The 15,730-nt window shown below is 41.4% G+C and overlaps 1 protein-coding gene across 1 annotated transcript; it reads left to right on the top strand.

Moving 5' to 3' along the window:
- The first annotated feature begins 1,099 nt into the window (after positions 1 to 1,099).
- Positions 1,100 to 15,242, top strand: LOC134017795 (ribonuclease inhibitor-like). The gene is made up of 4 exons (XM_062457825.1): positions 1,100 to 1,441; positions 3,731 to 3,901; positions 7,581 to 7,751; positions 14,992 to 15,242. Exons 1-4 carry the CDS (start codon positions 1,254 to 1,256, stop codon positions 15,167 to 15,169), a joined length of 708 nt encoding a protein of 235 aa, XP_062313809.1. The 5' UTR covers positions 1,100 to 1,253; the 3' UTR covers positions 15,170 to 15,242.
- Positions 15,243 to 15,730: the final 488 nt, after the last annotated feature.

The following is a 15,730-nucleotide window of genomic DNA, read 5'->3' as shown; positions in this document are numbered from 1 at the left end:
GGAAGGAAGATGGGAGACACCTGGAGGGGGTGGAGACAAACATGAGATGGGTGAAACAGATCAGGGTGGGACAGGAATCTCTTTAAGACATACTACTTCATTATATTATTGTAGATTGACATGGCATTGTGTTTTGTATCTGTCTGCTAGTGTACTGTTGTCCCTGTGCTTGACACCACTATCCCTGCATCAAGGGTTGTGTGTCAGAAATAGCCAGAAACGTATGCTGTGTGGTATACTGACAGACCTGCTATTGGATGTAATATGTAATACTTTCTTGGTGTATTGTACTACTATGACGATTTTGTGAGAACAGAAGGGTAAGATTTAAGAGGCCACTGCAAATGTTACCCTTCTGTTCCTCCCTCAAAATGGTCCTTCTCCACTTTTTTAAAAAGGAAACGGCATGTACAATTTCTGACACTATAGTTTGGTACGATTCCATTTGAGATAAAAGTAAAGTCAGCCAACCTGGACAGACAGTCCTCTGACTGATAAAACCATCTTGGTGTTTGAGAGGAAAATGACAGACTGATATTATTTATTTCTACCTCCAGAGGGTAATAGTGTTTATAATTCTTCTTATAATCATAATAGAAATACCTCAGGATGACCACATGATGTCTCAGTATATGACAAGAGATAGAATATTCCACAGGTACAATCCAGCCCAGTGACATCAGCTTCTCAGACAGGTTAATATTTCACATTGGTTACTGACTACCGTGTCATTGTGTTCAAATCAATGTTATTTGTATAGCCCTTTCTACAAGCAATGTCACAGAGGGCCCATAGAACTGCACCTAAACCAACCTAAACCCTCAAGGAAGACAAGGAAAAACTCATGAAAACTCATAGTTAAAACATTTAAGAAAGCCTGGGAGGAGCAATTCAGTGAGAGTTCCACTTCTCCAGAGGTGGTCGGTGACTAAGAGAGGTGCAGACCATAAGCAAAGCATAATCATGCATCAAGAGTAGAGATGGAAATAAAATGTGCAAATGGATGTTGAACACAGATAATCACAGTTCCAACTCAGTGCTCTTGATGTAACCCTAAACACCTAGACAGTGCCAGCCTCCCTGATTGAAACATGAAGTCTGTTCCAGAGGAGAGAAGCTCTATATGAGAACACCTTGTCCCCCCTGTTGGTTTCAGCTTGCAACAGTAACTCACCACAACACCCATAGGAAATGATCAGACTGATTTTCTTTATTTCTACCTCTAGAAGATAGTAGTGTTAGTAATCCATATCATGATTACCTTCTACAGGCTGTCAGGCTGTCACATCACAGAGGAAGGATGTGCTTCTCTGAGCTCAGCTCTGAAGTCAACCTCCTTCCTGAGACAACTGGATCTAAATAACAATGATCTGAAGGATGCCGGCATGAAGCTGCTCTCTGCTGGACTGGGGAATCCACTCTGCAAGCTGGAGACACTGAGGTCTGTATTCATGTTCAACATGACACAACCAGGAGACAGTGTTGTAGTCAAGATCACCTAAACCGAGACCAAGGTGTATCGAGACCGAGACAAGACCAAGACTTTGAGGGGTCGGGAAAGGGTCAAGACTAAGACCAAGACTGGGCTATACTGAGTCAAGTCCAAGACCAAGTCAGGGCGATACCGGGTCAAGACCAGACCACTCAAAACACACAAGCAGTAGGGTTTGACTCGGTAAAAAGTTAAATTTGATCTGTAACTGTGTATTTGAACTAAAAATTAGCACTCTCAAAGTAGTGCAGTGTGCTTATGGTAATGCAGCCCATTTAATACATTAGTTTTTTTCTTTTCTTAGAGGCGCATTAGTACTCGGTCTCTGCTTTCATATCTGTCTCTCTCACCCAAGTGAAGGAGCGCGGTACCGCAGTGTTTAACTTAGCTTTATTAAGTCGGGAGAGATATGCAGCTGACATGAGTTAACGTTGAGGTAACATAACTTTATATTCATCATTAGCTACATAGCTTTAGGTGGCCTGGCTCGTTATCACAAACAAAATCTGCCAAGCAACTTAAACGAAATTTTAAATGCCGGTAAAGGTTTTATGTAGGCCTAGTCCCAGCCTCATCAGTGAGCGTCTCTTTGCATAATTATAACACAAGGTGTGTTTTCTTTTGGACGTTATTGTAAACTATTTGTGGTTCAGGTCTGCATATCTGTTCAACATGACACAACCACAGTTATAATCACACCACACACTGGTTGTGAGTTTGTGGTCTATTAAAGGTACAAGGGGGCCGGACAAAGAATATTCAGGGCAGGCTAGGTTTGTCATCCACAAGGCAGAGTCATTCAGGTACAGGGCAGCAGGCAGACTCGAAGTCAGGGCAGGCAGGATGTAAGGACCAGGGGAACTAAGAGGCAGAAAAGACTAAAGGAGGTAGAGAAAAACATGCTGGTACTGTAGGCTTGACAAACAAGAACTGACCCCAAACAGAAAACACAGGGATAAATGAGGGAAGGAAGGAAGATGGGAGACACCTGGAGGGGGTGGAGACAAACATGAGATGGGTGAAACAGATCAGGGTGGGACAGGAATCTCTTTAAGACATACTACTTCATTATATTATTGTAGATTGACATGGCATTGTGTTTTGTATCTGTCTGCTAGTGTACTGTTGTCCCTGTGCTTGACACCACTATCCCTGCATCAAGGGTTGTGTGTCAGAAATAGCCAGAAACGTATGCTGTGTGGTATACTGACAGACCTGCTATTGGATGTAATATGTAATACTTTCTTGGTGTATTGTACTACTATGACGATTTTGTGAGAACAGAAGGGTAAGATTTAAGAGGCCACTGCAAATGTTACCCTTCTGTTCCTCCCTCAAAATGGTCCTTCTCCACTTTTTTAAAAAGGAAACGGCATGTACAATTTCTGACACTATAGTTTGGTACGATTCCATTTGAGATAAAAGTAAAGTCAGCCAACCTGGACAGACAGTCCTCTGACTGATAAAACCATCTTGGTGTTTGAGAGGAAAATGACAGACTGATATTATTTATTTCTACCTCCAGAGGGTAATAGTGTTTATAATTCTTCTTATAATCATAATAGAAATACCTCAGGATGACCACATGATGTCTCAGTATATGACAAGAGATAGAATATTCCACAGGTACAATCCAGCCCAGTGACATCAGCTTCTCAGACAGGTTAATATTTCACATTGGTTACTGACTACCGTGTCATTGTGTTCAAATCAATGTTATTTGTATAGCCCTTTCTACAAGCAATGTCACAGAGGGCCCATAGAACTGCACCTAAACCAACCTAAACCCTCAAGGAAGACAAGGAAAAACTCATGAAAACTCATAGTTAAAACATTTAAGAAAGCCTGGGAGGAGCAATTCAGTGAGAGTTCCACTTCTCCAGAGGTGGTCGGTGACTAAGAGAGGTGCAGACCATAAGCAAAGCATAATCATGCATCAAGAGTAGAGATGGAAATAAAATGTGCAAATGGATGTTGAACACAGATAATCACAGTTCCAACTCAGTGCTCTTGATGTAACCCTAAACACCTAGACAGTGCCAGCCTCCCTGATTGAAACATGAAGTCTGTTCCAGAGGAGAGAAGCTCTATATGAGAACACCTTGTCCCCCCTGTTGGTTTCAGCTTGCAACAGTAACTCACCACAACACCCATAGGAAATGATCAGACTGATTTTCTTTATTTCTACCTCTAGAAGATAGTAGTGTTAGTAATCCATATCATGATTACCTTCTACAGGCTGTCAGGCTGTCACATCACAGAGGAAGGATGTGCTTCTCTGAGCTCAGCTCTGAAGTCAACCTCCTTCCTGAGACAACTGGATCTAAATAACAATGATCTGAAGGATGCCGGCATGAAGCTGCTCTCTGCTGGACTGGGGAATCCACTCTGCAAGCTGGAGACACTGAGGTCTGTATTCATGTTCAACATGACACAACCAGGAGACAGTGTTGTAGTCAAGATCACCTAAACCGAGACCAAGGTGTATCGAGACCGAGACAAGACCAAGACTTTGAGGGGTCGGGAAAGGGTCAAGACTAAGACCAAGACTGGGCTATACTGAGTCAAGTCCAAGACCAAGTCAGGGCGATACCGGGTCAAGACCAGACCACTCAAAACACACAAGCAGTAGGGTTTGACTCGGTAAAAAGTTAAATTTGATCTGTAACTGTGTATTTGAACTAAAAATTAGCACTCTCAAAGTAGTGCAGTGTGCTTATGGTAATGCAGCCCATTTAATACATTAGTTTTTTTCTTTTCTTAGAGGCGCATTAGTACTCGGTCTCTGCTTTCATATCTGTCTCTCTCACCCAAGTGAAGGAGCGCGGTACCGCAGTGTTTAACTTAGCTTTATTAAGTCGGGAGAGATATGCAGCTGACATGAGTTAACGTTGAGGTAACATAACTTTATATTCATCATTAGCTACATAGCTTTAGGTGGCCTGGCTCGTTATCACAAACAAAATCTGCCAAGCAACTTAAACGAAATTTTAAATGCCGGTAAAGGTTTTATGTAGGCCTAGTCCCAGCCTCATCAGTGAGCGTCTCTTTGCATAATTATAACACAAGGTGTGTTTTCTTTTGGACGTTATTGTAAACTATTTGTGGTTCAGGTCTGCATATCTGTTCAACATGACACAACCACAGTTATAATCACACCACACACTGGTTGTGAGTTTGTGGTCTATTAAAGGTACAAGGGGGCCGGACAAAGAATATTCAGGGCAGGCTAGGTTTGTCATCCTCAAGGCAGAGTCATTCAGGTACAGGGCAGCAGGCAGACTCGAAGTCAGGGCAGGCAGGATGTAAGGACCAGGGGAACTAAGAGGCAGAAAAGACTAAAGGAGGTAGAGAAAAACATGCTGGTACTGTAGGCTTGACAAACAAGAAGAACTGACCCCAAACAGAAAACACAGGATAAATGAGGGTAGGAAGGAAGATGGGAGACACCTGGAGGGGGTGGAGACAAACATGAGATGGGTGAAACAGATCAGGGTGGGACAGGAATCTCTTTAAGACATACTACTTCATTATGTTATTGTAGATTGACATGGCATTGTGTTTTGTATCTGTCTGCTAGTGTACTGTTGTCCCTGTGCTTGACACCGCTATCCCTGCATCAAGGGTTGTGTGTCAGAAATAGCCAGAAATGTATGCTGTGTGGTATACTGACAGACCTGCTACTGGATGTAATATGTAATACTTTCTTGGTGTTTTGTACTACTATGACGATTTTGTGAGGAACTGAAGGGTAACATTTAAGAGGCCACTGCAAATGTTACCCTTCTGTTCCTCCCTCAAAATGGTCCTTCTCCACTTTTTAAAAAGGAAAGAAAAAGATGCACTGCATGTACAATTTCTGACACTATAGTTTGGTACGATTCCGTTTGAGATAAAAGTAAAGTCAGCCAACCTGAACAGACAGTCCTCCAACTGATATTCTTTATTTCTACCTCCAGAGGGTAGTAGTGTTTGTAATCTTTCTTATAATCATAAGGACCAGGGGAACTAAGAGGCAGAAAAGACTAAAGGAGGTAGAGAAAAACATGCTGGTACTGTAGGCTTGACAAACAAGAAGAACTGACCCCAAACAGAAAACACAGGGATAAATGAGGGTAGGAAGGAAGATGGGAGACACCTGGAGGGGGTGGAGACAAACATGAGATGGGTGAAACAGATCAGGGTGGGACAGGAATCTCTTTAAGACATACTACTTCATTATGTTATTGTAGATTGACATGGCATTGTGTTTTGTATCTGTCTGCTAGTGTACTGTTGTCCCTGTGCTTGACACCACTATCCCTGCATCAAGGGTTGTGTGTCAGAAATAGCCAGAAATGTATGCTGTGTGGTATACTGACAGACCTGCTACTGGATGTAATATGTAATACTTTCTTGGTGTATTGTACTACTATGACGATTTTGTGAGGAACTGAAGGGTAAGATTTAAGAGGCCACTGCAAATGTTACCCTTCTGTTCCTCCCTCAAAATGGTCCTTCTCCACTTTTTAAAAAGGAAAGAAAAAGATGCACTGCATGTACAATTTCTGACACTATAGTTTGGTACGATTCCGTTTGAGATAAAAGTAAAGTCAGCCAACCTGAACAGACAGTCCTCCAACTGATATTCTTTATTTCTACCTCCAGAGGGTAGTAGTGTTTGTAATCTTTCTTATAATCATATGGACCAGGGGAACTAAGAGGCAGAAAAGACTAAAGGAGGTAGAGAAAAACATGCTGGTACTGTAGGCTTGACAAACAAGAAGAACTGACCCCAAACAGAAAACACAGGGATAAATGAGGGTAGGAAGGAAGATGGGAGACACCTGGAGGGGGTGGAGACAAACATGAGATGGGTGAAACAGATCAGGGTGGGACAGGAATCTCTTTAAGACATACTACTTCATTATGTTATTGTAGATTGACATGGCATTGTGTTTTTTATCTGTCTGCTAGTGTACTGTTGTCCCTGTGCTTGACACCACTATCCCTGCATCAAGGGTTGTGTGTCAGAAATAGCCAGAAACGTATGCTGTGTGGTATACTGACAGACCTGCTATTGGATGTAATATGTAATACTTTCTTGGTGTATTGTACTACTATGACGATTTTGTGAGAACAGAAGGGTAAGATTTAAGAGGCCACTGCAAATGTTACCCTTCTGTTCCTCCCTCAAAATGGTCCTTCTCCACTTTTTTAAAAAGGAAAAAAAAAGGTGCACTGCATGTACAATTTCTGACACTATAGTTTGGTACGATTCCATTTGAGATAAAAGTAAAGTCAGCCAACCTGGACAGACAGTCCTCTGACTGATCAAACCATCTTGGTGTTTGAGAGGAAAATGACAGACTGATATTATTTATTTCTACCTCCAGAGGGTAATAGTGTTTATAATTCTTCTTATAATCATAATAGAAATACCTCAGGATGACCACATGATGTCTCAGTATACGACAAGAGATAGAATATTCCACAGGTACAATCCAGCCCAGTGACATCAGCTTCTCAGACAGGTTAATATTTCACATTGGTTACTGACTACCGTGTCATTGTGTTCAAATCAATGTTATTTGTATAGCCCTTTCTACAAGCTATGTCACAGAGGGCCCATAGAACTGCACCTAAACCAACCTAATTGCTCAAGGAAGACAAGGAAAAACTCAGGAAAACTCATAGTTAAAACATTTAAGAAAGCCTGGGAGGAGCAATTCAGTGAGGGTTCCACTTCTCCAGAGGTGGTCGGTGACTAAGAGAGGTGCAGACCATAAGCAAAGCATAATCATGCATCAAGAGTAGAGATGGAAATAAAATGTGCAAATGGATGTTGAACACAGATAATCAGAGTTCCAACTCAGTGCTCTTGATGTAACCCTAAACACCTAGACAGTGCCAGTCTCCCTGATTGAAACATGAAGTCTGTTCCAGAGGAGAGAAGCTCTATATGAGAACACCTTGTCCCCCCTGTTGGTTTCAGCTTGCAACAGTAACTCACCACAACACCCATAGGAAATGATCAGACTGATTTTCTTTATTTCTACCTCTAGAAGATAGTAGTGTTAGTAATCCATATCATGATTACCTTCTACAGGCTGTCAGGCTGTCACATCACAGAGGAAGGATGTGCTTCTCTGAGCTCAGTTCTGAATTCAACCTCCTTCCTGAGGCAACTGGAGCTAAGTAACAATGATCTGAAGGATGCCGGCATGAAGCTGCTCTCTGCTGGACTGGGGAATCCGCTCTGCAAGCTGGACACACTGAGGTCTGTATTTATGTTCTACATGAGACATCAGTAAAGTTATAATCACATAATGTATTTGTATGGTTGATTTAGACAAGAGTTTCACTCATGGCTTCATCAAAGAGAGAACTGGAGGGAATATCTTCTGCAGCACCTTTATAGACTCTGTCATCTAAATCAGTAGCACACATAATATCACTATCCCATTGTGGACGTGTGTGTCTTTGTGGTTGTTATGTTAATTTGTTTTTATATTTTACAAATGTTGGGGTCACTAGGAAAAGTAAGACATTTGAAGTTGGGTAAAAAAAAAAACTATTTGGGGGTTTTCTCTGCTGTTAAATATAATAGCAGTCATGTTTGACCCTTATGACAACACAAGGTGTAGAGTCTTTTACCAACTCCTACATTAGGCCAATGAGGTGGGACCAGGGAAGCACTTGCTTCGACGCGAGTTCTGCATGCCAATAATCAATGTCCACAATATGTCTGCATTTCTGTGCTGACGGCCTGCTCACGGTAGCACCAGCAATACAGTCCATTTCATTTAATTTTTGGATTAGTTCCATTCATTTTCTTTTGCACACAAATCAAACAATGACACACAAACCTGACACGGTGAAAAGCTGTATGCTTTTCCACCTAGCCACACACCTGTGTATCCCTGGCTGTTAATTACCTATATGCCTTCCCAAAGACAATGCTCCACCCAGTGCTCAAACATAAAACTGCCCATTTATTAGCATCACCAATGTGGTATATAAATAAAACAAAACAAAGTTGTATAATGGCTCCAACACAAGGGTTAAGATATACTATTCCTCATATTATTGTACAGTAGTGGTAATAATACTAAGCTCAACTATAATAAGTCAACAGCTTAACATATGGTTCCCAGTAATATAAAATAATACTAAAAGGGGTGAACATTGTCAAAATTTCATTTTCAATCAGATAAATCCATAATCATACCCATCGTCATCGTTTCAACAGTATGGTGTCAATTTCCACGTCAGTCCCTATGGTTGGCGCCTCTTCCACTGCATGAAGGGTTTCGGATTAGGAATAGCAAGAAGTGTGCTTGGTGTATAATACTACTCTGTAACTGGCTATTTTTACTTCAGAGGATGGTCCATGTACATGTATTCTTTCAGCAGACACTTTTATCCAAAGGGACTTCCAAGAGAGAGCTTTACAAAAAGTGCATAGGTCAATGATCATAAACAACGAGATAGCCCCAAACATTGCGGGTAGCCAAAACATGAAGCATACATTGTGAAAAAGCAAATAAGTGCCAAAGGGAAGAAACATAAGAGCATGTACAATTAATCAACATGATCCTCTAAAGTGCTAGAGTGTATCTGGTGGAGAGCAAGCAACAATAATATAATTCACAGCGAGTACAAATAGTTAAATCAGTTACAACTAACCAACAGGAGTGACCAACAAGTCCCTCAATAATTGTCATTGTGTTCCTGGAGGAAATAAGCTAACATCTGATCCAACAAATCTTTAAGTGCTGGTGTACTCCCGGAACAAGTGCGTCTTGAGCCTTTTCTTGAAGGTGGGGAGACAGTCGGTGTCTCTGATGGAGGTGAGGAGGTGATTCCCCCATTGGCAGGCCAGACAGGAGAAGAGCTTGGGTTGGGAGCGGGTGCTCTTGAGAGGTGGGGCCACCAGACGGTTGTCAGAAGAAGACCGTAGGTGGCGGGTAGGGGTGTAAGGCTGGAGGAGAGACTGGATGTAGGCAGGCGCAGTCCCGTTCACCGCTCGGAAGGTCAGTAACAGGGTCTTGAATCTGATGCGGGCCGTGATGGGTAGCCAGTGGAGGGAGATGAAGAGCGGGGTGACATGGGAGCGTCTGGGTAGGTTGATGGTAGCATTCCATCTGAGATGCAGGGATAGTATACTGGCCCACGATTTCTGTCGGTATTGCACCTTGCGTATGCGTACATTTAAGGGCCAGGGAGACGTGCACAAAGTAGGCACCAAACGAACGCAGGATACGTGCTGCAGCCATTCAGCATGTGTACACGTACATAGCGGAAAGTATATTTCGGCCTTAAGTGTCAGGTGCAACGCTGCTCTTTAGGAAGTTGAACACTCTTGTATTGGTCATTTGCACAGATCACTAAAGATAATATTGGCCATTATATTCCTTGAGGTTGGTTTTGCTACATGTAACATAGCATTAAAGCAAAAAGAGAACAGAATGCAGACAAGAATGTAACAACTTTAAACTACACTGCTCAAAATAATTAAAGGAACAGTTTTTTATCAGGGTATGGCATGAATTAACTTCTCTGATAATGATCTGGTCAGTTAAGTAGTAGAGGGGTACTTTCCGCTGCATTGGTGTTGATGTAATTAACAACAGGTACACTAGAGGGGCAACAATGAGCCGACCCCAAAACAGGACCCCATCAGACGCCGCCAGGTTGCTCCTCAGACTTTACAGGAGCTCACTGATGCCCTTCGACAGATCTGGGAGGACATCCCACAAGACACCATCCGTCGTCTCATTAGGAGCATGCCGCGACGTTGTCAAGCATGCATACAAGCACGTGGGGGCCACACAAGATATTGAGATCTGATGTGTTTTCAAAAGTGTTCCATAATTTTTTTGAGCAGTGTAGAAATATATTGAAGGATTCAAAATCTATGTGTCTATTCCAATATGTAATGATGGTATTCAATGACACAAATCTGTGTTCTAGAAAGAGTGGTCTGGAGTCGCAGAGGTCCGATAATATCAGCTTTAATGCAGCAGTTGGAAATCAACAAGTACAGAGCTCTGGGGTTGTCTACGTTTCCCTACCGCAACAGAGTTTGGGCTGGTTCACGAAGTCCAACTGGCTATCTGTCCCTCCCCAGCATATATTTATACAGTGCAATTGAAACACAAGTATTACGCTCCTGTTTCGCCCGCGAGACAAAAATGCTGCCTCCCCCTCCCTCAGTTACGACGCACTAAATTCTAACAAATATATTTTTTAGACGCTACACATGTTATACATCGTTGGAAAGCTACGATTCTTGTGCTTTCATTGAAATAAACCAATTCAAGATCAAGTCGCAATAGCAAGCAAAGTCAACGTCTTTTTCCGGTGAACATTCCTTCAACAATGCCAAAGAAAAAAGTTGTACTCACCCTAAGTTGTTCAAATAGGTCCAGGTGTGCAAATCATGCCATCAAAACTTGATCTGCGTAAGTCCCAAGGGTTCAAAGTATCTAACCATGTAAAGTAATTCGTCCAAATACAATGTTTTACGTTCATGAATAGCCATTATCCTTTGTTTCATTATGCAAGTTAGCCGACGGAAGAAACAACTTGTTCACATAAAAGTGTTATTTTCTCCGGTTAGCAACTGAGTATTTACAAAATGAAGGTATCAAAATGTCCGTTGAACCCTCCCCTTTTGATTGACACCTTGTTCGACCCAATAGGAGCTTCCATGCCCCGTTGACAGCCCTCTAAAGCCAACTAGGTCTGTGCGTCCTGCCCCCCCCCCCCGCCCCCCCCCCCCCCACACACACACACACTCGTTATAAACAAATTTCTCGAACTGGCTTCGACTGGCTCTGAAATGAGCTCGTTAGCCTTGTAGCTGACAGCTAGCTGAAAATGCCAATACCTCATTTGTATGCGTCTGTGGAGCCTTCAAAATAACAGTCGATTGCGCAATATGGTTGACAGAATCAGTGTTCTTTGTGCGCCAATCCTTGGAATCAGATAAAGCACTCCAATGTGTTCATGCTTCAGTTTTTGTGTTTCAGTATTACTAATTAGGGATTTAGCTATTATATATGATAGTTCTAAGTACCACCTTTCATTAGAGATAACAATTATGAAAAATAATACCTTTTTATTTGACCTTGACCTTGGTTACAAAGGGTCATTTGGGAGTCTCCAAAAGACCCTTTTAGAAAATTCCTGGATGTATTCTTATAAAAACATGTGTCAAATATGAATATATTGTGGTATTATGTTTGACTTTTGATTTGAATTGGGTAAGGCTTCAACCTGTGGTCCAATTTAGTCTTCCAGATAATACCTACCACCTCTAGGCCTCTTCAGGCCTCTGTTTTCAAAACAAAATCTAGGCGGAAATAGAAATTTTCACTTTCCTTGTGTTCAAGCTTCTATTACTCAACACTAGAATGACTGACAGGGGTCCTGACAACAGGGGACATAACTTCAGAGTGTCAGCTTTCAAAAGAGATCATTTACATGCATGTACTCCAAATGGTTCAAGAACAGCTTCCAATTTACTTTGGGTATGCTGTTTAGGCATTTTCAGGCAAATTTAACAGGAACATGAAAAGGTTAAAAAAGGGTTGAGCTTGTTCTCTCGTGCATCAGGGAGTTGTTCTTGCCTACGCGTCCCACCTGCTCGGGTGCCGTCTCCACCCGGTTTCAAGGTTGTTTCTGAAAATGAAGAGATAGAGACACAAAGAACAGCCTGCTTCCCACACCCAGTGTGAGACCCAATGTTTAAGCCTGAGCACACTTCTAAGTTCATAACTTTAATAAGCGCAATATATTCTTTAATATATATATATATATATATATATATTTAGCAAGATATAAAATGTTGAAATACAGAAATAAATAGGCATGATGGTGTTGACGATTAACCGTTTGTTCCAACACCGTTATCCACGAACAGCATCCGAATATAGCAGTTCCTCTTCTCTCAGGACGGAAGGCAGAGCCAACAGGCAGTTATGTTGCTCTTTTGGAGCAGAATATGGTTATCTAATGACCTAACAGAATTAAATAAATACTGATAAGCATTCTGATATTTTAAAATATATACATTTATTGGGTAGCTAACTTTTTTTTGCATACATTTGGTTAATTTCACTTCCATTTAATTCCCCTTTCATTTTTCAGAAGAACTTGCTGTTATTTCACTATGATAATATTGTCCAATAGCATGACGTGTTTGCATGCTCTGTCACGTGATCTCTCTGGATCAGTTAGCCGTGTTTCTAAAAAGAACGACATTAACTAATGACGTCGGAACCAGCGATGTATATCTGCTCAGAAAATTCAAAGATAAGAAAAATGTAGCTAACATCTGAAAGTTTAAGTCAACAAAACATGACTTTCCAGTCCAGAACAAAAGTATTTCAGTTTTTTTTTACTGTAATTTAGAAGAAGTTTACCTCAGGATTACCACAGGATATTTGCGGTGTATAAACCAGGACATTTTGTAGCTACTGTAGCTAATAAAGAGCGACTGAGGTGGGATATTCTTGAGTTGGAATCCAACTCAGTGGAACAAGTTCGCCAGGTAGGCTGATATTTCACCGTTTTATATGTAAAATGACATTTTAGGTGACTGAGGCAGGGTAGGGTGAACGGGAGGTAGTTACAAATATCTAGGAAGAGGCAGCAGGAGAGGGCTTTGCCGTTTAGGTGTTTATTATTCATAAGACCTCATTGGCGTAATGCAGGAACGTTTGTATGCCGACTGCACGACTTTCAAACAGACGACATTGTTGTAAGATTTTAGCATTCAGTCGAACACACTCTCCCTGCGCGTTGAACTTCAGGGTTTCCAATCTGTCAGACCAGCGCAGGTGACGACAATGTCCCTTGATTGGGGATAGCGGCCAGGTTTTGTGGAATACAAAAAACCTTTTTCAGTTTGAAGCTCAAGTTCCAATAAAAGGGCGAGTTCTCGCTTAATGTTTCTAGTTTTCCAATACGTCTATATCGTTGCCATTATACACAGGTAGTTTAGGAGTGATCTTATGCTGACACAATGTATCAGATTTTCCAGTCCTTATTTGCCGTTTAGTTCTTATTTATTATGCATAGTTGTAAAATGTAGATTGACATACCAGGTTTCCCAATGTCATTGGTGGTCTGTGCACTGTGGTCTGTTCTCTGGTCTGGTGAGAACTGTGTCCCTTTCCTCTACCAGTGCCCCTTCCTGTCACCTGTGTCCCTAAATATAGAACCCTGTGCCTCCAATGACTGCCACCCAGTGTCCAAAATATTCTGACAGTTCTATCTAACCAAAATAATATGACATGTCAATAAGAAACACAAATGGCTCCTACAGTTAGGAAAGTGGAAGATAGATGCTGTCTATTCTGCCGGAAAGCTAAAGGAGAACTACAGCTTAACTACAGTTTAAACAAGAACTCACACAGGGAGACTTATTAGTTGATTTGGTCACTACCTCCGTATACAGAGGAATGGCCATTTTTATTTATTTTTGTGTACGTCTATTAATTGTAAAGTGGTATGTTCACGTCAACCAAGAGGCCAGTCGTGATGTGTCGTTTGTGAACGATTCCTTCATTTTGAACGAATCTTTAGAATGACTGGGGAGTAACGAGTCGTCTCAGTGAGTAATTCGTTCATATTCTCGTGGCAGCGCATAGGGACTGTTGCATTGGCTCAGTAGAGGAAACAGAAAGGATTCGTTCACCTCATTCACGTTCACGTGACTGCTAGGTTTAGCATAGAAGACGTGAATGATTCGAGTGATAATTACAGGTTTTGTTATTTTTGCTTTACGTACAGTTCAGTGCAGTAATTGTTTGCTGTGATAATTAAATACCAGTGTGATAATAAGTGACCATTTCAAATCATGCAAACTGTCATGATGTATTGTATTTAATGGGGGAGTTTTTGTGGAAATATTATCTGGCACACAAATGTGCAATTCCTTTCCCTATAGCCTACTCTAATTTATCTTGGCTGGTTTAGATGCACTAATATTTCTTCCTTTGGAATATGATAACTGTTTAAAATAGTGGAAATATTGAACAAGCAAACTTGCTTGTTCTTTATCCTCGATTCTCTATTATCATCCCAACATTCCCAATACAAAAACCATGTTGTACAAATATATAGAATTGTCTGTCACATGGCTCTTCTTTCATTGGCTCCCTTGCATAGATCCTGCACGCGTGCGTGCACACTAGGCCCTGCTTAGGCTAACTTACGTGAAATGCTCAGATAAGAAAAGGATCTTCCTGTTTACCTAAGCCTTTACCTTGCCTATAGTTCACCTGGGGGGTTGGCCTCTCTACACAAATGGAATGCTGAACACAGTATCATTCTTATACAGGATAAAGAGTTACATCTTCAACTTTTCTGATATTGGATTACGTGGGTCACTCTGTCTAATGAGGGGAGGTGCAGCTATGACAGTACCTGCCAAATGAACCCCTCTGTGCTGACTCACTCTGGAGGCCCAGATGGATTCTGTCACAATATTGATCCTCTTTCTACAGGATGTCAGGCTGTCTGGTCACAGAGGAAGGCTGTGCTTCTCTGGCCTCAGCTCTGAGGTCCAACCCCTTCCACCTGAGGGAACTGGACCTGAGCTACAATCATCCAGGAGAAAAAGGATTGAAGCTGCTCTCTGCTGGACTGGAGGATCCACACTGCAGACTGGAGAAACTCAAGTAAGGAGATGTTTGTTTTTTATATACCTCTTTAGGTAATGTCGCTTAACACTGAATATATCTAATTACGTTAATAGGCCTTGCATTTCTTGATGTTACAATTAAAACTGCATGTTTACTCTACAATCTACAATATGGTTGTAGCCACAATCATAATTGTATTTCCAGAAAGCGGGTTTAGTGAAAACTGAGTTTTTAAACCCTGAGATGAGGGAAACTCTGGGTTTTTAGCTCCAGAAAGAGAGGTCACTAAAACCAGATGTTGTAAAATGTAGCTCAGCTCAAACCTAGGTCCTAGTGTCGGTTTGAAGTGAATGTAGCTAGGGACTTCAACAAGAAAAGAAAATGGAATCAATTTGAGCGCAAAATAGTTTTTGAGCTTCATATAATATAAACATTATGTTGGACTCATATTGTTATATTTGCCGAATGTTTTTAACTACAAATATTATTATATTTACTCAGTTTTGGACTCCTTTGTGCAGAGAATGATGATACTAAGGCCCAATCCCAATGTCCCCCCTAAACCCTAAGCCCTGAACCCTCACACACTTACTTGACATCA

This window comes from Osmerus eperlanus, chromosome 3 (assembly GCF_963692335.1).
Source record: "Osmerus eperlanus chromosome 3, fOsmEpe2.1, whole genome shotgun sequence".
NCBI lineage: Eukaryota > Metazoa > Chordata > Actinopteri > Osmeriformes > Osmeridae > Osmerus > Osmerus eperlanus.
The sequence above is the reverse complement of the archived record's forward strand: the minus strand, read 5'-3'. Positions and strand labels throughout refer to the sequence as shown.